Source organism: Apteryx mantelli, chromosome 1 (assembly GCF_036417845.1).
Source record: "Apteryx mantelli isolate bAptMan1 chromosome 1, bAptMan1.hap1, whole genome shotgun sequence".
Taxonomy (NCBI): Eukaryota; Metazoa; Chordata; class Aves; order Apterygiformes; family Apterygidae; genus Apteryx; species Apteryx mantelli.
This window is the reverse complement of record NC_089978.1, coordinates 154,676,823-154,698,995: the sequence shown is the minus strand read 5'-3', so window position 1 is coordinate 154,698,995 and position 22,173 is coordinate 154,676,823. Positions and strand designations below refer to the sequence as shown.

Sequence of the window (22,173 nt, the reverse complement as noted above, 5' to 3'; positions counted from 1 at the left end):
AGGATGGGTTTGCTGTTCCCGTGTGGGAATCTGCCTCTCATTATTCCCTGGAAATAGGCTGTCTGTTCAAGCAACTGTTCCTTGTGATTTAAGCTTGCATAAAAATTTGTTTTGGAGAGCACAGGGTGGAATATTTAGGGTTTTTTTTCTGTGAAAGACCTGGATGAAAAAATGTTTCCATTTTCTGTTTCACATAATGAAGACAGCTAGGTGCCAGAAGATGAATGTTCTCAGGAAGCACTGCATGATAATGGTTGAATAAGCCCCTGATTTTGTTTACATATTGTAAAATAAAGTTGTATGTCATCATTTTCTTGCCCTGTATAAATATTGGACAGTGGCTAATTAAACAATGCAGGCAGAGCCAAAGACCCAAAAGAATGGTCTATCTAAAAATGAAGAATCACCTTCTCCCCTTTTTTAGTCTATGATCAGTGTTACAAAGCAGCCTGTTGCTGCTTTCTTTTGTTTTGTTTAAGTTTCACCTTATATAAATATTTAACTCCTATATATAGATTCAGTTTTGCTGAGGTACAACTTGAAAAACTGAGATAAATATGGATCATTCAGAATACCTCACATAAATTTATAGCCTGTGGGATATTCTGTAAAGAGACAGTAAATAAAATGTTATGAACATTTGAAGTAAATATTTAGGATCTCAGCTTGCTATTGCAGGAAGAATGGGAGGGAACTTATTCTTTGCCGTATTGTATCTATACATATGTAAAGCACTTTAATATTCAGTATGGCGGTTCTTATGAAGAAAAGCCTCATAACTCTTACATGCTTTGAGCATGTTAAGACTATGTTTTCAAGGGGAAAAGGAAATGCCTAGAAATAATATTCACTGAAATCTTGGGTTTATTCAAAACACTTATTCTCTACTGAATGTAGAGTGACACACAAGATGTCCTGTGCATTTGTTAGTGTGATTTAATCTAAGTTTAGCAAACTCATCTATTCATAGGAAGGACTGCCTTGCCCTCTGTAATACAGGCTTTGGGATGTATGTGTATGTGAATATCCTGACACAGGCTTGTGTAATTGTCTGAAGGGGCTGGAAAATGTCAGATAGATATTAAACGCATTGAAATTTAAGATCTTTCAGAAAGTGAAACATTTCTCCATTCCATTTAGACAAGCAAACTGAGTGATACTCTTCATGCCTCTCGTCATGTCACCGAGAAGAGTGTGGCGCTGGCTTCTCTGTGTCCTCTGATCAGCTAGTTGCAGACAGCAATAAGGCCACTCCTGAACCTTCTCTTGTTCTGGCCCAACAGAGCAGCTCTCTCAGCCTCTCCTTGTGTGCCATGTGCTCCAGCCCTGACTATCTTGGTGGCCCTCCATTGGGCTTCCGTCAGTATGTCCATGTCTTTCCTATAATGGGGAGCCCAATACAGCACGTTTCTCCAGATGTGGTCTCCCAAGTGTCAAATAGAGGGAAGATCACCTCCCTGGACCAGCTGGCTACTTTCTAGCCAGTCAGCCCCAGTCTATCCTGTAGCATCCTGGGGTTATCCCATCCCAGGCATAGGACCTGCATTTGCTTTTGTCGAAATTCATGAGTTTCTTGTGAGTCCATTTCTTCAGCCTGTGCAGGTCCTTCCAAATAGCAGTCCTGCCCTTCAGCGTATTGCCTGCTCCTGCCAATTTGGTGTCATCCACATAGTATAAATGAATGCCAAAGGAATGTGTCTAAATAATCTGAATCATTCTTAACACAGGAAGTCAAACAGGCTTAGAGGTTTACTTTCAGATAGGCATAGCTGGATGACAGAAAACCAAAATTACATGCTCAGAATAGTTGTGGAGCCCTTACTGAGTTGTGTGTTTCTGGCTTTACTGCAGTAAGAACTAACTTGACAAAATAAGACAAATCATCTTGAAAGTTAAAAAGTGCACTCGAACACTAATTCCTAGGCTACCCTTTCAATCTGTTGTGGATGAAATTTGCTCCAGTGCTAACAGCCCACACACAGCCCTTGTGTATCGCCAGACCTCTAGTTAATGGTTTAAGCTGATGTTTCTCAATCTGTGGGTCACTTGCAAAATTGTGGAAGAGATGCTCTGGGTGGAAAGAGCCATTCCTTGCACACTGCTTGAACACGCTAGCTGCAGTGAAAGGCTGGGAGCACAAGTGGCAGAGGGAATCGGGAGAGGACATTTTAAGTCAAGGTAATTTGGGGAAAAATTGGATTAAGTGATCATAGACTCCTTCTGTCAGGTGAATTTGTTCCTCTCTCTGTCATAGTGAAGGTATGTATTACCCACCTTTTCCTGCTGCAGATACCCAATTCATAGTAAATTAGTGTATCGGACCGTTCTCCCAGTGTTCTGCGTTCTCCCAGATTACATCAGATTTATATGAGCTATGGCCTCGATCCTGCAAAGTGCTGAATATGCTGGCCTTGCTCCAGGAAAGCACTTCAACCAGTAATTAATTTTCAACTTGCATGCATAAAATTTAAGTATGTGTTTAAGTGCTTGGCCAGAGCACTTGGTATCTTGCAGGCCTGAGCCCTCTTAGAAACTGTTGGATCTGCTTTTTTTAGTATAATTCAGTCTGTCACATAAAAAGATGCCTTAATCTTTCCCTCTCTACCCCCGCTTTCAGGAGACAAACATTGTTCTTGGATCAAACAAAAAAAAAGGCCATTTAGAAAAAAAGAGCAATTAAGAGGGCTGCCCTGTGTTCAGAGTGCATACTTGTGGTTAATGGGAACTTTTAGTGCTGCTGAGTGGATCACTTAATCCTTTTATTTTTGTAGCTGGCATTTCCTACATTTTTGCCAAACATCAATACCTTTATAAAGCAGTCATCTGTTTTTGCTTTATGAAAATGTGTCATGAAACTCCAGCCAAGGGACCCAAAAGTTTTATAAATTGACAAGCTAGCTAGTCTTTAATTAGTGCAGAGGAAAAGTGGTTCTTTATTTGTTTTTGCTTCAGTTGTGTAATTTATACAAAGCAGCACTGAAGAAAAAGACTAGCACAACTGGTTTTACTTAACTTAATGCACAGGCAAACTATCCTTCCAGTTATATAACTAGAAAAGGAAAAAATCTGCAAAGCCACATATATTATCAGCTGAAATTTGCACCTTATAAACAAGATCTGGTTACCTGATCATGTTGCTCAGATGAAATCCAAGGCCAAAGTGGCAAGGTGTGCACGTATTTTCTGTGTGCCAGAGTCTTTTGTTCTTTTTTATAAGCTGTGCTATTCATATTTTTTGTACACCCAACACAAGGAAAATGTTGTTCCCGTCCAAATAAGCATCCTTAGATATTTGTTCAGGAAACTTCTTTTTCCAAGGAAAGAAATATGGAGCAGTACTGGAGAAATTGTAGCTCAAATAAACATCCTTAAATGTTTGCTTGGGAAACCTTCTCCTTTTCCCAAGGCAATAAAAGCAGAGTAATACTGGAAAAATTGTAGCTCATCAGTGTAGCCATCCCTCAGATATCTCTGTTTATAATCATTAAGATCTGAAGCACAGGCTAATGACTGAGGTGCATGGGATCCCAGACAGAGATCCCAGACAGATTTGATTTACCAATACTTTTAATTTAAAAGTAGTAATTTAACTAAGACATAAGTCCTGATATATAACAGCACTTCTTGTCTAGGAACATGCAAAGACTCTGCAGTGTTTTTAGAAAATATACTTTATATTTGGGGACCCTTTTGCTGACTTGCCCTTCATATATCTTTAACTCCTGATTGGATGGATGAGGCAGAATTTGATATATTTGTCATAAAGAGAAATACTGAGAGTAGGACTACAGGACTGGAGAATTTTACAGAATATCATGGTTATGACTCATCAGACAGAGAACTAATACTGATTGTCTGACAGTCAAAATATTTTTTGCTCTTCAGTGTGGGGTTTTGGGGAATACATTATTTTTGGGGGTGTTTTACCTTTGTTGGGATCATTGGATAATGCCCAGTGCGACAGTCACCAGACAGCCCAGCCTGTCGGCTCCCTTCTCCTCCCCTCGCAGCTGCCACTCAAATCAAAAATGAGAAGTCATTGCAGGGAGCCTGTGTGCTGCTCCAGGGACTTTGAAAAACCGTGTGCAGAAAGTGCATGTGCCAGCATATAAAATTTAGCATGCATCCCATGTCTGCATGTATTCAGTGACCACAGCCCCTCCCTGCAGTCCTGTATGCACAGAGAAAGGCCAAGGGAGTTGCTCGGGCTCAGGGGATGCTCTCAGACCATGGAGAGAAGGTGAGAGTTAATTATTTAGTCTTTGCTGAAAAGAACAAGACAGAGACTTTTACATCTCTTTAAAGCAGTTAATCAATGGGTGACCTAAACATCTATTAAAGGAACTTTTCTTTTCCCCCCTTTTTTTTTAAATTTCATTATTTCCTGTATTTTTTGGCATGCAGGTCCCAAGGGAAGAAGGAGGAGGCTATAATCCTGCTGAGGGATTCCATTAAATACGGCCCGGAGTTCGCAGACGCTTACTCAAGCCTGGCTTCCCTCTTAGCCGAGCAGGTAACGGGTTTCGTCCAAAGCTCACGTTCCTTCTGTGCGTGATGCCCTGACATTGCAGGTGTGGTTCTCAGCCGAATGCCTTCGAAAAGCTCTCACGTCGCACACAGGCACTGAATCTATGGCTGTCTGGAGAGATCTTTTGGGCTGCTTTAGAGCTGACTTTTTCAGTATAGGAGGCAACTCATTCTCAGTGAGTAATTACACCCACCTGATGTGGCTTTGAATTAAATTGCTATTAAAATTGTGAGTAAATATCCTTTTTGCAGCTCTTCATGTCTTTAGCAAAGGCTTGATCCATTATTATAGTGTACCTAGAGTGTTTTGACAGCAGAATATATAAGCCCTTCCCCCCCTCACACACGCACACAGATAACATTAAGATTTTATAATAAAACACTCCAAAGTTAGGAAATGTCCAAAATAAGGTTGCCTCTGCAGCCTGAATTCAGCCCTTTGCATATGTGCATTAGGATGCAGCTCTTAATTATGCAGGTGGATGGTCACGTACTGGGAGTGGGAAGGTTCACTTGCTTTATGTTGCTCTTAATGAGCAGCTGTTTGATATTTTATTTAACCTCATTGTTCAGTATGTGGCCCCAGGCCTTATTTACTGCACACCGTCCAGACTGCACTCTGGAGGCAGGATTACTCATTTCCTCTTGGGCTTTTTCACCATGCTTATTATTCTGGTCCCTTAGTACTCTCTGTACGTTATGTAATTTATTTCTGCAAATTCCCTGTGAGGTGAACTATTGCTGTTCCCGCTGAAGAAAGAGGAAATGGAGGCACAAAACGCTTGAGTTCAAAAGAAGCCGTGAAGTGTGGGTGCCCATTTGGAGACCGTCAGGGTCTGGTTTTCCCCAAGCATGGAGCAGTAGCCAAAGGAGGCTGTGCTTCCGGCATTGCTCCCATGGACGTCAGCTGCATCTTGCCGCAGCTTCCCCTCTGGGCGTCAGGGAATATCATCTTTCACTATTTTCCATTAGTCTGATTAACAGAATTAGCTGAAACCTTCTCTCCAAAAAAGGAGGTGGTTAAATTTTGGCAAAACTATAAGCGAAGGTCTTACTCTGGCTTATTCTGGCTTCTTTCATGATATAGGCACTCCACAAAATCCACCTTTGATAAATATGGGTTACTAAAAGGTTTTGTGCTATTTTCTTCTCCCTTTTAAGTGACTTTCAATTATTATCAGATATACAGCTGCAGAGACCTAGAAATAGAGTGTATGAATTGAAAGAAGAACCTTGCTGAATGGGATCTGTGATTTGAATCAGCCCTTTAATGAAGTCTCTTGCAAGTATAGGAAATGAGTTCTCTGCAGTAATACCTGGTTTTATTACTAATTGAATTAATTAATTAGAACCATCGGTCATAAGGTCAACAGAGCAATAAAAACATTATAGAGTCCCGAAGCCATCTGCCCAAAGCAACTGTTGTTAGTAAGTCCAGCAATAATTCACCTACTCTTAGTTTGTTCATCATCTTGAGGCTTGAGTAAGTGGAAGTGAAAAAAGATAGTTTGTACAGTTTCCTCAGAAAATAACGATTTCCTGCAGGCTTTTAACACCTTCTCATGTTCAGCCATAGCAGATGACTACCTGACTGTGCAGCTTGCGTGTTGCAAGCTGCGTCCTTGCCCAGCCATCGTAGTGACTGCAGTAGGAGCCGTCCTGCAAATACGCACCGCTCCCCATGGCTGAGGGCTGCAGAATGATGCTGTGCAGTTCCCGGAGGGGTACGGGCAGAGACTTTGGCAGCTCCAGCCCAGAGGATGATATACCTGCCAGGAGGGAGAAATGGGATCCTGTTTTTTGGTTTGGGGTTTTCCTCCTTGCCTGAGCAATAGTTTCCGAAAGGGCTAAAAGTTACAAAGCTGTTTTCCTTTCTGCTTGTAGCCCAGAGTTCTTCTCACACCTCTTCAGCTATCACTGATGCCAGGCAGTATGCTCAAAGTTATCCCAGCGGGCTGCATTAACAGACTCTCTGCGTAGCTTTGAGGAAGGGAGTATGAACTAGTTCCTTCCCATGGGGATGTGAGAGAAAAGGGGCTGAAGTGCTAGAAGCTGCATATTTAAATAACTCTCATGAAGTGACCATGCTTGTGACAAACTTCTGTTCCTCTAGCTTTGTGCTAAGGCTAAGACGGGAGGAAGCAGATGGAAGTGACACAGTGAAATAGTGTCCTGTTTGCCTTGGTTGGTCCTGCACAGTGTGCCCCTGTAATTTAAAGGCTCTGAATCTGAAATCGGGCTTACGGTTCCTTTCCTTCTGTAGCTGTGAAAAATGCTCTTAAGAGGAATGTCTCATGCTCCAGGGAATTAGCCTGTAACTCAGTGTAATTGCCCTTTTCTCTCCTTGATAGCTGATTCTGAAACCAGAACAACCTTGGGAAAGAAAAAAACAACACATTGTATAAAACAGTTTGCCTGGTCTGTGCCTTTTATAAGTGCTTGTCCTTCTTACAGCTTTTTCTACTTGATCTCATAACTCAGTCACGGTGTGTGGTAGTATTCCATGACAGTCTATTACCATTTCAGTGCTGCTAATATCAGAAATCAAATATTTTTGTCTGCGGGTTTCACACTCCTGTAACAACACCGGTTCCCTTGGCTTTACTCTGACTCTCTTGAGTATACCTTCTTGCCCACTTTTGAAGTTTCATCAGCCATCTCAAGCTACTTGATGGCTTTTTTAGGCTCTAGCTTCTGGAGTCAAGGGTTTTTTTTGTTTTTGTTTTTTTGTGAGAACATCAGCATACCCTAAGAAAAAGAAACTTTTTAACCTAGCTGCAGAGGAAACCCTGCAGATGTGACTCAGACATACCGAGTCTGAAAAAAAACATAAAAAAAAAGAAACAGACTTAAAAACCCTGGAGTTCAACTGAGAGATCTTCAGATGCATAATTTTCTTAAAATCATAAAAATCTCATACATTTTTTAAGGCAGCCTTCTGAGTTTTGTGAGCTTGATAAATGTTTCATGAAGATCTGGAAGTGGCATTAATAAGTGCTAATGAGAATCAAGCCTTGGTTATCTTATTGCATTTTTCCTAAGGAGAAGATAGGCTATGAGGGAGAAAGCTCTGACACACCTTTCTTAATTTCTGACTGAACTTAATAGAAACAGTTGGTTAGAGAAATTGTTTCAGACTTGCACTGAGCCTGCTGCATGCAAGGTCAGGATGTTAGATGCCAAAAAAGTGTTTTACGAGTGCATGTGCAGTGCAACAATGATAAAAGTGCACCTAATGCTAAGTTTCTGTGAGCGTGAATACTTTGACTTGGGACACTGCTAATCCAGTTTAACACAGCACTTCCTTATTTTGAAGATAGGATTTAGGTTCAGTAAATTAAATGCAGAAAACTTTCATGTATGCATGCAGAGCCATATACCACTGCTGAAAACTAAAATTAGAGGAAAAGAAATCAATACAGAAATCTGAAAATATACCTGTTAATGTCTCTCTGACAGATGTTTTCTGAGAAAGCTGCTCATCATTTTAGTCAGTTCTGATGATTACTACACTTTTCCTGACCCCACAGACTAATGATGTTAAATCTATATAAATTTATCCAAAATGTCCAAATTTAAGCACTTCTTAAAAATGTGTTTCTGTGTTTTATCACACACTATCTTTTCTGCTGGTTGACCTTTATCATGTAAATGTGAAAGCATTTAACTGTGACAAACGATTTGCTTTCATCAAGTCATAGTCTTCAAATGCTATTAATTCCAGCTTTCAAGTTCTGAAATAGGAGGTAAGAAAGGAGTCCACGCATTTAAACAACTGCAGATTACATGCTGCTGTCAGGTACACCCCTTAAATCCAGAGAGAGCCCAGCATGCTCTGAGATTTGCAGGTTTTGAGGAGAGAAGAATTCAAAGCTGGACTAAACAGCAAAATCAGTTCCGTTTCCCACAGACAATTAACAGAGTCGTCTGAGAAAAATATTTTTTCAAGGCCTGCCTTGACTGCTAGAAGTGGTCTTCATCTTGCCTCAGCGTGTGGGGCCGTCCAAGAGGACGCTGTCTGCCTGAAGCCTGGCTCCTTGGCAGGTCCCAGTGGCAAGGCGCAGTGGGTCACTGGGAGCATTGGTGGGGCAGTGCATTAGTGGACCTGTCTTTTGTTTCAGCATGGATTCAGCTCCCGACCATGAGATTTCTCTGGGTGTCTCCAAGCCCACCTCAGTGGAGAGCCCAGTGGCCCGTTTCACCCAGGCCTTCAGGAAGAAGCCGTGGGGGTTGTCTTCACGGGGCTCTTCCAGCCCACCTGGGTGGACAAATTGAGAAAAGAGCCTCGCTGCTGGAGGTTTTACCCTCTGCACCCTGCTTGCTTCCACTGTAAAAAGCTTTCCCTCCATAAATAACATGCCAATAGCAAAGCTCTGAGATTGGGGGGAGAAAAATGCAATAACTGTGGTGTTAATGAGCCTGCAGGCAGCTGGCACGTACTGTCTGGCTAGAGGGAAATGAAAACCTTATTAGGTTGCTGCTTGATCCAAACTAGACACCTTATTTTCATTTCAGGACCTGGATGCCCATGCACGTAGTGCAGACTAGACAGGGCACAGTCCGTAGAGCACTTGCATAGGCAAGATGGTCCCAAAGAACAGATCTGTAATTTCCATAAACTCTCAGCACCATCAAACCTCATTGAAATCTGTGCAAAATGAAAAGGCTCAGCACATCTGAAAATCAGGCCAATGGCACATCCCATTGATCTCAGTGAGCTACATCTCACACATTGACAAAACCTGCTTTTAATCTGGATCTGTCTGATTTGTCCCACTCCCTCTTTGCTCCTGATCTTCCTCCTCCTTCCCCCATTCCCCTGCACTAGCTCTCTCCTTCCCCCAGCTGTCACACATACCCCAGGCTTTTGTTCCCCGTGTTTTTCCTGCTGCTTAGGGAACCAAGAGCAGAGCTCCTGAGGGGAAAAGCTAGCCAGCAAGATGCTTATTAAACAAATAAAATATATCGGCCCCCAAATGACAGATATTTCTTAACTCTATCACTGTGCATTTCCCAGCTAGGTGTGTGCCCAGCTGAGTCTCACTGACATTACACACAAGCCACTGAAGCTCCTGAAAAGTAACCTTTTCCAGCTGTTATTACTGTTTTACAGGTAGCTCCAATTGCAAATGTATGGGGAAAAATTGTCAGAATTGCTGTGGGGCACCAGACAGCAGATTCTGATCTTTTAATCACATCCAGGACGTGGGGTGTAATTTTGGCCTCCTCGAGGCAATGGCCACTGCCAGGTTCTCCCGGGGAGCTGTAAGCACCTGGTCCATGGGGAGAGAAAAGGGTTCGCAGTGATTCAGCCCAGGTAGTGTCCAGACTGACCTCAGGAGTTGCCTCTCTCCCCCCAGGGCTATAGGGCAGCCTAGGACCCCCAACTTCAACACCTTGGCTAGTCCCTGCGGCTTGGTGGGGTGGGCCAGCGAGGGAGGTGGCCCCCGCGGTGCAGGACTGTAAGTGGTATTTTCACTACGTGCAGGTATGCAGCTGATGCTGACACTGTTTCTGCCACAGCTAAGACATCTCTTTCTGTTTTAAGGAACGATTTAAAGAAGCAGAGGAGGTTTATAAGGCCGGCATAGAGAATTGTCCAGAGAGCTCTGATCTGCATAACAACTATGGTGTTTTCTTAGTTGATACTGGTAAGTGAGATGGAGCAAGGAATTTTCTCTTTCTGACTTATTTGCTTTGATTTGTTTTATTTAGTAGTACATTTTTAAAAGATTGTCAAAAAATTCCAGAGCAGTGGGTATGCTTCCACTATAGCTTAGAAGTAAATATCCCTGCTCTGCTGAGATGGCACAGTGTACTGAAATTTGCAGTCAAAGCAGTCAGTGTATGGCAGTGGCATTCAGCCTCTGTTTCCTACAGTGTTTCTCACCTTATTAGCACAGGCAGTTGCCTTCTTTAATTTGAACTAGGCAGCATCCCAACAACACTGCCATTTCTCCAGGATAGCATGGCCACATAAAACAAAATCCCAGATGCACAAATGGATCATTATGGTCTTTGGGGCACTTGCTACCCTACTTGGTGACAAAGCAGCTCTTTGACTGTAAAGGCTGAGTGCCACTGCTGTAAAACAAACATGGCTTTTAAACCAAAATCATCCGTGAAAACAAAACCTAAGATCCTGTGGGCTGAATTGATTTCTCAGGAGCTCCATAATGAAATACAAAGCCTTTCTCTTCTGGGCTACTGGTTCCCATCCAGCTTCCAAGGACTCAGGCACTTCCTGGCATTCACATAATAAAAAAAAAACACCACTATAATTGCCACCTTTTATTGACAGCTTTATAAGCAAGTCCAACTTTGAACTGAGAAACTACTAGTAGAAACCAAACTACTCCTTCACCCGCATTCCTCCAGAACAGAGCTGAGAGTCACTGATGAAGTATTTCAGGCTTAATGAGCGCAGTTACTACTGATTCTGCTCCTTTCACACAATGCCAGGCGCTAGTAACGCTTGGGAAGGAAGGGCAGTGGCAAAGAGCAGTGTCCATCCTTCTGTAGGTGGTGGTCCTACCTCCAAGTTGATGCTCAGTCATCATCATTCTTCTGTGGTATCAGTGTGAAATAAATATGAAGCCAAAATGATGAGTATTTATAATCAAAAAAGGAAACATGGCATTAATGACATAGGTGGAGATTCTAAGTTTTTGTCCTGCCAAAATTCAAATTTTTAAATAATAAAAATTTGTCAGTAATTCCACTCTGATATTGTGCTCCTTTCGCTCCCTGACCCAGCTAAACTGCTCTATTCCTGCCAAAATTATTTATTCTGATATAGTGTACTCCACTTTCTTTTTGCACTTGTGTATTCTGCCAAAGTAAAAACTATTTTTTCTGTTTTGTTACCACATTTTCCTATGTACAAACAATTAAAAAAAACCCCTGAATTTTGAAACTTTAGGCATGATATGTAAATAATACTCCTGAACACAAGATGAAGTGTGAAGGAAGTAGCTTCCCTGGGGGTCCTAGGCTTCCCTGATGGGGCTAGAGGGAATCGCCATGAAGCACTGCTCCAATTCAGTTGTAGAATTTTGTGCAGCAAGCCTCAAGCTGGCATCAGCTCAGGGGAGCCATACCTCTAGCTAACTCCGCAGTGAAAGTAGACACTCATTGTGCCTCCCTTAATGACATGTGTTACCCCCATGCGTTTAACAGTGTAGACGCTGGCTGACCTTAAGGACTTCGGTGCATGCCCAGCTGCTTCCCAGCATGTTTTGTAGATACGATTTTCAAAAACATCTGCCTGCTCAGCAGCAGGAGCAGAGTGAGGCTGCTGCTTGATATTTAAAAAATTCCTACCCTGAAAGATGTGTTGTTGGCCTTTTGAATCTTAAGTGCTTCTGAATCTCCCTACAGATGTCTCTCTTCTCTCCTTTAAAGGAAAGACTGAGACATGATAATGTTACTTTTATGTTGCATAGATAATCTCAAGAAAAATCAAACTAAATCTGAAATGCTACGAAAATAGAAATTCAGCAACATATGTGCAGTGCCCCAACAAGTGCAGGCCATTTTCAAGTTCTTTTTTCCAGCTAGAAATGGAATTAAATACACTGTAAATTGATGTGACTTAAAAAATATCAGTGCTCTACGGCTTTGCTGGTGGACAAAGCTCCATGAGTGTCAGTTTTCATCAGAAATATCTGGCCTAAAGTATGCAAACTAGTTAAATCATCATTGTGGCTAAAAATCTGACAATTGCATTGCTGAACTGCCAGGACTTTTGACTGTGCCCCATTAATGTATTTTGTAGTTAGTATGCAGGCTGTGCCTGAGGAAAGCACTGCATGGTCCTTCAAGAGGAAAGCCATTATTTAGATAAATAAAAATATACTTTCATAAGTAGAACTTAAGGCCTCTGGCATAGTGGTTTGGCACCTTTCTTCAATTCAAATTGAAAATTGGCATTTCCTAAAAATATGAGGCACTGTTATTATAGGCTTTTGAGGTCATTTGCAGTGTTGTATTTTGTTGCGGTGTTTGGTGATGTCATGGGTTGTAGAACCTTGCATAGGTAGATGTTTTCTTACAGTGGAGCAGTGCCACCCAATGGCTCCTCTGAAACATGGAGATAGTGCCTGTGTGCTCCAAAATAGGCATCCTAGACACCTTTTGTCCTGGATTTATTGTATCAAAGTGGGAATTAGCTGGTTACTGGCACCTACTCACATTCTTTTTGAGCCATGCACAAAGATTGAGTAAAGACAGACACAAAAGAGATATAGAGAATATTTTCTGTTTTGATACAGCTGAAACTCTTTGCGGCTCTGATCGGGTTATAAGGTGTACGTGGCGGCTTGTTCTCTGTGTCCCTTGTCCTCTCCCAAATGGGTGGTGGGCCAGCGTGGGAGAGACTCCCTTGCACGTGGGTGGAAGGGTGCTCTGCTGGGAGGTGGGATTCAATGACTTGATGATTTTGCAAATTGTTTGGTGTACAGCAGCAGCAGGGCAGACTGCAAGATACCCACCCGGTCGTACCCTGCAGCCAGCTGGGGAGCTGTTCACTGCAGTGTGTGTTCCTGGGGGATTTTAGGGTAGGCTCTGTCCTTACACGGGGGTACCTTCCCCAAGGAGTGTGGTAGGAGGAGTGCTTTCAGTCAGGAGTCGTCTTCTGGTGACTGTACCCACAAAGTGCAAAAACCTAGACGAAGTAAACCTTTTTCTCAGGATCATCTTTGAATATTGGGCCCTAAATCGTTATTTGGACAGCAGTTTTCCTTATGCTCAATCTCTAGAAAGGCTGAGGCAGGATTCCCTCTCAAAATGGTTCCCAAGCATACAGCAATAGCTGGAAGAAAACCTAAAGCATTACTGCATGCTGAAGTTGCTAGATGATTTTCTTGAGGCACCAGCTTAACAGCTGTTTTCCTGTCCAGGGGCTCCGGAGAGGGCTGTGTCCCACTACAGAGAGGCCATCAGTCTGAGCCCAAATCACCATGTCGCCATGGTGAACCTGGGCAGGCTTTACCGCTCGTTGGGTCAGAACAAAGAGGCTGAAGCATGGTACAAAAGGTAAGAACTTGAGTTGAGAGACCGATGTTTCCCTTACCCCCAGGTACGGCTTGTCCTTGCTAAAGGGCCTCATTAAAAAGTTTGGTGACATTTCAATCTGCCAGTGTAGCATTTGCATTTTTTTCTCCCCTTCTCCATCCATTTGAAATTGGGTTTGCCTTTGCTTGGTTGGCTATTTAATGGGTGTGGTTTGTTGGTAAGCACTGACTCAGGCAGTGCTGACTTCCCTGGACTGTTCCCAAGCTGCCACAATGTACGCTGCCACTTTCGGCTGGGGAATTCATGCCCTTCACAGCAATGCGCCAACATTGCCTGCTGGTATGAAACAGGGTGGACTATTTTTTTTCCTCCTTTTTGGCATCCTGATTTGTGCTAGCACTCCCCTGCCTCTGCCACTGTCAGCCTTCCCCACCCCTGCTGCTTGTTTGTCCACACTTTGGAGGTGGTCTTCTCTCCTTCTAAGTTTGCCAGAGGGATGGCTGCCATGGGCACCCTCATCACTCCCCAAGAACTTCAGACTGTGCTTTCTGGGATGGGACTATGCCATGCAGAGTGCAGAGGTTTGCTACTTTGTCCCAGCGCAAACCACACCCTGCTCTTTTGCTTTGATCCTCAAATTACCTGGAAACCTCTCTTTTTCCCAACATTCAGGGCACTGAAGGTATCCCAGAAAACTGAAATCCTGTCCCCACTTGGGGCTCTGTATTACAACACTGGGAGGTATGAAGAAGCTTTGCAGGTTTATAGAGAAGCCGTGTCACTGCAGCCTTCGAATAAAGAGATTCATCTGGCACTGGTGAGTGTAGGACTAGCATGGTCAGGACAGGGCCATGATACACTATCACTATGGAAAGGGATGGCCATGTTAGTGTGAAAATTACCCAAGGGTGAAGCTCTGCAGAGAGGCCAGACAGAACTTGGCTATATATCCATGCTGGCCATCAAGCGAACATCTCTTCTTGTTTCCTCCTCACACCCTCCCTACCTCAGACCCTGTGTCTCAGCCACCACCTTTCCAGCTAAGCAGGACCTGTCACAGATCAAATCTGATCTGCCCCTTACTCACTAGGAAGGGTTACTGCTAGTCTTTCTGGCTTTCCTTGATGAACAGTTGCCTCTTAGCACTGCCAGCCCCTGCCTTGCCACAAAGCAAGAGGCCAGGACCATTCACTGGGTACAACACGGAATATTAAAGGGAGCTGAGTCTTTAAAAATTATAACTCTTCATAATGTGCATCTCTAGGCCCAGGTTTTAGCAATGATGGGGCGGACAAAGGAAGCTGAAAAGATGACAAACCATATACTCTACGAAGATGCGGAGTGTCTGGAGTGCTACCGTCTTCTATCAGCAATCTACAGCAAGCAGGAGCACTATGCTAAGGTACAGAGGTCTCCGTGCTGGTGTCCCAAGGGCTCAGATACAGCGCTCAAGTTGAATTTTACACTCTGCCTCTCCAGAGACATGTCAGGTGCCTTAGCACACATGCAGTAGGTTTAGTTTTGTTACTAAACCCTTCTGTTTATCTGGGTAATGGGTCTGAAGCTAAGCAGTGTGATTTTTCAAAGGTTGTGAGTCTTTACTGCTCCTACCGCTGTCAGCCCCACTGCACGTCAGCCAAAAGCATCTAAAACTCTCATTTCCAAATGTGATAACAGTGTGGGACAAATGAGGGAAGCAGATGATGACTTGTTACTTTGGCTCCTATGTCAAGAGACCCTGGTGGTGGAGTGAGCATAAGAAGGTGAAAGGAGCAGAATACAGTAATACAAATCCTCTGCTTTTTCACAGGCACTTGAAGTTATAGATAAAGCTCTTCAGCTAAAACCAAAGGATCCAAAAGTCATATCAGAGCTCTTTTTCACTAAAGGAAACCAGCTAAGAGAACAGAATCTCCTTGACAAGGCTTTTGAGGTATGACTGCTCTAAGCCCAATAGATTTATAGGTTAAAGAATGGAGTTAACTCATTGCAGCTAATACTCCATGCTGCATGTACCATGGGTTTTGACCTTGGGAGCTCATCAGTTCACCAGAGGTACAGCTAAAGCTATGGAGCAGTGATGTCTTTGCCAGAGTTAGTTAAAACTGTTTTTCTCATTAGAGGACCGGTTTCTACCCCTCACCTCTGCCTTTTTTATTAATGTGTGGAAATACAGCACCCTGCCTTGAGAGGTTAAGTACAGAGTCAAGGTGAGACTATGGAGGAGTCCAGGCCTTGTCGTACTGACTGGAGTCTTGGTCCATACAGCCACAGCCCCTCTTGCTGACAATGCCCAACTCCATGTGACTCAACTGAAAGCTCAGGGACTCAGGGACCCAGTGAGAGGCCACCATGTCATTATATCTGACCCCATTACTTACTAGCTAAGAGATTGGTTTATCCTATGGAGCAGGAGGCTTGATAGCTCAGAAATTGTGTTAGCACAGAATAACAGCACAGAAAATTATGTTATTTGGGCAGTTCTGAATATTCTTGGTATCCTTAGAGATGTCTAATACTGGTTTGAATCCTCTTCTGTTGTGATACCATAAAAATGGTGCTATTTGACAGAGTCCAGAAGGTCCTTGTTGCTTCTTCTTCCATATACATTGGCAGAAGCAATGGGGAGGGATAGCACTGCCCCCAGATCCTTGTGAAACTTCCACACAGGTGGCTGTACCATAGGTCTGCAGCCAGCTCCAAATAAAAGCCTTGCAAATAAGGAGCATCCCAACCCACACACTGCTTTTGGGAGACAGGCACCTGCTGGTGGGAATGACCTTGACATGCAGGACACCCTTGTGGTGCAGGGCAGCAGGGAGAAGGTCGCAGATGTGGTGTGGATTCTCATGTGATGCAGTGGGCATGGCAAAGCCTGTGAGATGAACTCAGTGGGGAAAAAGTACAATCTGTCATCTCTACTAAAAGAGACTGAATTTCAGCATGTGTACTGTATATAAGAAGAATTTGAAACTATATTTTAAATGGATGCAGGGAGGGGAAGCTTAGTCTCTTTCCCCTCTTTTAACTGGTTTTGACTGAAGATTCAGACTTCTAACCTAAAAATGTTTCATATTTATTTAGAGCTATAAACGGGCTGTGGAGCTCAACCCAGACCAAGCACAAGCCTGGATGAACATGGGAGGCATTGAACACATCAAGGTTTGAAAATTTTGCTTTTCCTTAAGCTGTCAACTCCAGGGACCACTACTCAGGACAGAAAGCTAAACTTGCCTTAGACTGCCAAGAGCTACGTATTTGTGGGCAGTAAGTGACCACGACCTATTTTGTTCAAAAAGGAAGAAAGTCTATTCCAGCCCCAGCTAGAATTTCCCTACCAGGTTGCTTGGGAATATGTATCCTGTAATTTAAATACATGTTTTAAGAGGACAAGCAGCTTGTCCATCTCCAAAGCTTTCCGGCTTGAATTGTTGACCTGCCTTAGAGAAATGTCCCCATGAGTCAAATTTTAAAATTCCTCTCTACCTAGTTCATTTAATGAAGATGTCTGCTGTAGAATACTGACATGACATTATGGAAATACATAGACAGACCTGTGGCCTCTTCTTCTTTTTTTTCTTTTGATTACTTTAGCCTAACATTATGATTTGGGTCTTGAGTCACAGTGAAGGATGTCGTCAAGCTATGTTCTTATGCTACCTATGAGTAAAACTAGTTACTTCTTGCCATGGGTGTTTGATCTAATTTAGGCTAACACCACTAGGTGATCCATTTCATAAAGAAGTGTTCCTGTTATGAAAGTTTTAAAAACTCTTTTTCCTTTGTGTTACGGTGTTCACCATTCCCAAGCAATGAACCTTTCTATGTCAGGAAATGTGAATGAGATCTGTCACTCTTTTTCTTCATAGGGGAACTACATCACTGCCCGTAGCTACTATGAGAAAGCTTTACAGCTGGTTCCAAACAGCAAGTTGCTGAAGGAGAATCTGGCCAAATTGGATCGATTAGAGAAGAGGTTACAAGAAGTCCAGGAGAAAGATCAGACATAGCATTCAGTCACCAGTGGAAAGAAACTCATGATCCTTGGAGAAGAGTATGGTGGAAGCCTAAGTGCGACACTGAAGGAACTTTGATATGATTCAGAATTATGGAAGGCAAATTTTGGACGCATGCTTGTTTGACCAAAGTTACAGGAGACACTCAGCTCACGTGGAACGTGCTGGAGAACGAATGAAAACCTCCCTGTTATCAAGATTCATGTTTAGGTTGACCCCATCTTAATCACACAAGTAGTGTGGGTGGGACATGTACCTTCAATATCTTGATCATCACTGGGGAAGCTGTGGAGACAGCACTCATCCACTGCCGTGAGGGTGAAGTAGCACCTCTTGTTACTCAACACAGACTCACCTAGTCCGCTTAAAGTATCACTAATGGGCTTTATTGCAAGTGCTGCCAGGTCCTTCTGAGCCAGGAAGATGGACATAATGGTCATATAATAGGATTTCAAAGGGTTAATGTTGAGGAAGTGGTGGCCACTTCTACAACTCTAAATGTGACTTGAAAGTGATCCTAAAGAAAGGGAAAATAGTGTCTAAATATCAACTTAGAAGGATGATTCTACAATTAGGACAAATGATCCTTTGAGGGAAAACCGCAGCTGAATGTTTTACTCATAAGATAGTCATTTTGTAATAATTCAGGTTCACGATATCAGTATTGTCAAATATCATATGGCTTTACCCTTTGCCCTCTCCCTCCAGGCCAAATAACTATTACTCTGAAAAAACTGGAAGCATCCAAAAGCAATGTGAAGCTCTAGAATTACTTGTCCTCCTGTCCAGTCCCCAGTAAAAAACAAACAAACAAAAACCCAACTAATCTGATCAACATAGGTAAAGTAAAACTACAGAGAGATTAGGGAAGATTTGGTAGGCTGGAAAGGTACTAAGGAGGCTTTTTATGGGTGTGCAGGAACAAAGCCCATTTATCATGGTGATAACACTGATAAAACATGTTATCAAAGTGTTCTCACCTCCTCCCCCAAGAGATGCAGAAAATGAGCTATAGCTGATCAGTCATAAATCTATATTTTTAAATACTGAAGTGGGGAAATGAGTTCTCTTCAGAACTGAGGATTTTATTTTTGAGCTTTATTTATTTAACTTATGATCAAATAATTAATATATTTTCTCTGTTTTATAAGAATTGGCCAGTGTCCTTCACAGCTAGCCACATGGCTGGGCATTGTGACTCGTATTGTCTGAAGTTAGAAAATGCAGCACCACTGAGGCATGCTTGAATAATTCGCCCTGATGGTATTTCTAAAGCATATGGCTATAAAGCATGTTGGACCAAACTGTCATTGCAATGACAGCACTTTTACTGACTCCAACAAGGTTTGCAACAGTTCAGCACAAAAAACATGAAGCGTTGGTGGGATGGTGCTTGGTGCCACTGCCTTTTGGCTTGGACAGCTGGGTAGGCCATCAGCTTGTTCCTCTTGTAGCAGGAAACTGCCATAAAGCTTGTTATATTTGAGCTTGATTTTGCCTAGTCTTGGCAGAAGAGCAGCCCAAGGTTTGGTACTGTTAGTTAGGGAGACTTCAGATTAGGACTGTGCTGCCTTGATACACATCTGTGGGGAAAAGCCCATGTGGCGGTAGCCCTTGCGGTGCCTGGGCTTAGCCAGTGCTGACCTGATGTCCCCTCTGTGAGCGCCAAGTTCCCTCCATAGGGGGAGAGAGCCATGCACTGGTGGCTGTGCTGGCCTCGTTGGAAAAGCTCGGTCTGGGAGACCAGCCCGTGCCAAGAGCTGGGCAGAGGCCGGCTCATACGGTTGATGGGAGGGAGAAGATGGTCACAGGAGGACTGGTGCAGACACAGGTTCCTGGGCTTTCTTGGGCTTCAAATCAACTTCCTTAGTCTTGAGAGAGCAGCTGGGACCACGACCATGCAAATTTTTAGCTAGCGAATCTTCCACTTTCACCCCAGGCCAAGCAGCCTACTTTTCTTTCCAGGACCAAGGGCTTGGGGCTGGGTCAGCAACCATTTTGTCACACAACTTTTATGGCCCTAGACTTAATGAATGGGTGTTTTTGCAGAGGCCTAGTGCAAGTGCTCTGCTGGGTCCTTCCCATGGAGTAGCTCTCAGGTGTCCAGTGTTGCAGTGCCAGGGTGTTACTGGAGTGGCTGGAAGGAGAGAAGGTGGTAGTCCCGGAGCTAGTAGCCACACTGGCAAAGCCCCACAGGACACAGCGTGGGGAAACCAAAATTTAAATGGCCTCTGAGAGCTATCAGTTCCCTGGTGGGCATTGCATAATTGTAGACAGTTCATAATGGAGGTATATAGAAGTGCCCAGGCCATGCTGAACTGCAGGGAAAGTTAGTTGGTTCCGACTTGGGCACCACAGGTTCCCCGTCAGGGTCTCTCCATGACAGTGGCAGTAAAAAGTCATTGTATTCACATAAAGCTTGCTGCCTTTTTCCAAGGAAAGCATGTCTTCCCGGCACCAACACTGGTCCCAGCCTATGGTGCTGCTTCATGGTGGCGAGTTTGCCAGTGGTGGAGCTGCACTTGAGGCAGGCCCTGACAGTGTTGTTGTACAAAGTCCCCCACATATGGGGCATATGTAGAGAGCAAGCCAACACCTAGCTGGTGGGGAGAGCAATGGCTCATTTAAAAAGGTGTATGAGCTGTAAACTTAGTCTCAAAAAGGCACGTTAAAGACTATATATTCTACAAGACACACACTACTATGGCTTTAAATTGTGGCCAATGAAGCATATTTTTTCAAATATAAAAGAAGGTGTATTTTTTATAGCAGTGCTTTGGGAGGGAGATGACTTGATTTTGTGTTTTCAGTTTTGACCTGAAGGTGAGTTTGTCTTTCCTGAGACACCTAGTACAAATGGTGATCTCATTCTTGTCCTAGAATCTGATCAAAGCCATCTTGACCTCCTAAAACTGATGCATGTGTAAAGGTATAATACAGCTTTTAGGTGTCCCTCTGAGCTCCTGGAAAAGGATTACCTTTTTTGCCAGGCTAGCTTACCTGCAGAAGAATATAGGGAGACCATCCTTCCAGTGAGGGAGGCAGTGTAGCTGGAAGGCATGTCCTGTGTTCATCTAGAATTAGGTAGGTAACATATCCATGTAGTTCAATCCCAACCAAACTGCATTATGTTTATATGTTGAAAGGTGGAGTCTCCACATCTGAGAGCTGGGTTTATGGTAGTTATGGGGAGAGGAGGGGTCATTAATGAATCCCACATTCCTAAACCAGCACTTTATAGCCTACATCTATGCAGGATGGCAGTCTGCAAACTGGCAGAGTATTTGGAGAATGACTCAGGCAACAAGCTACCAAAGCAGTTAAACCCTTGAGAAGATTTGAGTTCTCTCCCTGTCTCATTGGCTTCCATGCTAAAATGCTGTGTTTGTCCAGGACATTAATCCTGTGAAAAGTTTACTGTAGGTGAAGAAGAACAATGGACTATAATATGAAATGCATTACCTCCACCAAAAGGGAATGTTTTTGTGAAGATAAACAGAGCAACTTACCTTGTGATAAACTGGATGTTATCCTAATTAATCATAGGAAATGGTCTCTTCCTTTAGCATTACACAGTTTATCAAGTAATGAATTCTAAATACATTGGTTTCTGCCGACGGCGTGGTGCTCATGCATGGTTAGCAGAGATTGCAGATCAATAAATGGCTGATGCTCTATGTAGTGGTGGTGGGGTTCATTCTGTGTCTAAGTGGCATTGGCTAAACCTCAACGCTTGTATGGATGCTCAGCAATATTAAAGTGGAGAATTAACACAAAGCTCGTTAGACAGGACTCGTGTAATCACTATACATTTCAATTGTAAATGAAAAACAAAATAACTGTGTTGCTTTTTCCCTTCCCTATGAATAATATTTTCAGCTGATGTATTTTGTTTTATTTTCTTGTTTATTTAAAGTCCAGCAATCTTTGCTTCCATTCCTTTTCCATCCCTCAAGATGATGCAAGGGGGGACATTTTATGTCTCTCATAGATTGTTTGGACTAGATTTTCCTAAAAATGTGCAGGCAAGTTGTTTTGACCAAGCAGGAAGTGAAACTGGTCTTTATTGCAGAGATCTGAATGAGGGATGGGATGTGTGTGCATGCATGCGCATGGGTATGTGTGCATGCTAAGTCAAGCGATCCAAAATACAGAGCCTAACTTGCAGGGGAGGCTGGACATACCTGGAACTATCTAAAACTCTCAAAAGCTTCTCAACACATAGGGAAAGCAGGCCAAATATGGTGTAGCCTACTTGGTGAAAGAAGATAACTATCATTCTAATTTTAATAATTAGCACAATTTATGAGAATATAATTGTATGATCTTTTTCCTCATTTGTCCTCCAACTCGGTGAAGCAGTTGGCATGTGCTTAAGTCTCCTCAAACTGTATGTGCATTAAATTGACCAAGTGTTCAATTTCTGTTTTTCACACATGAAATTATGTACAATCTTTGGAAAAATCTAGCCCTTAAAGGTTTTTTCTCCCAACAGTCAGTCTCTTGCAGCAGTTTTAAAATGTCCCATTTGGCTTTCATGTACATTTAAACCCAGCAACAAAAAAAAAAAAAGAAAAAAGAAAAAAAGAAAAATGTGCTTGGCATTCACTAGTGT

The 22,173-nt window shown here is 43.0% G+C and overlaps 1 protein-coding gene across 1 annotated transcript in view; it reads left to right on the top strand.

Moving 5' to 3' along the window:
* TMTC1 (transmembrane O-mannosyltransferase targeting cadherins 1) overlaps window positions 1–17,552 on the top strand; it is a 146,772-nt gene extending 129,220 nt beyond the window's left edge. The window contains exons 13-20 of the mRNA XM_067289858.1: window positions 4,405–4,513; window positions 10,076–10,178; window positions 13,428–13,563; window positions 14,215–14,359; window positions 14,807–14,944; window positions 15,353–15,475; window positions 16,627–16,704; window positions 17,412–17,552. Of these exons, the coding sequence (XP_067145959.1) occupies window positions 4,405–4,513; window positions 10,076–10,178; window positions 13,428–13,563; window positions 14,215–14,359; window positions 14,807–14,944; window positions 15,353–15,475; window positions 16,627–16,704; window positions 17,412–17,552 (973 nt within the window). The remainder of the gene's footprint in view (window positions 1–4,404; window positions 4,514–10,075; window positions 10,179–13,427; window positions 13,564–14,214; window positions 14,360–14,806; window positions 14,945–15,352; window positions 15,476–16,626; window positions 16,705–17,411) is intronic.
* Window positions 17,553–22,173: the final 4,621 nt, after the last annotated feature.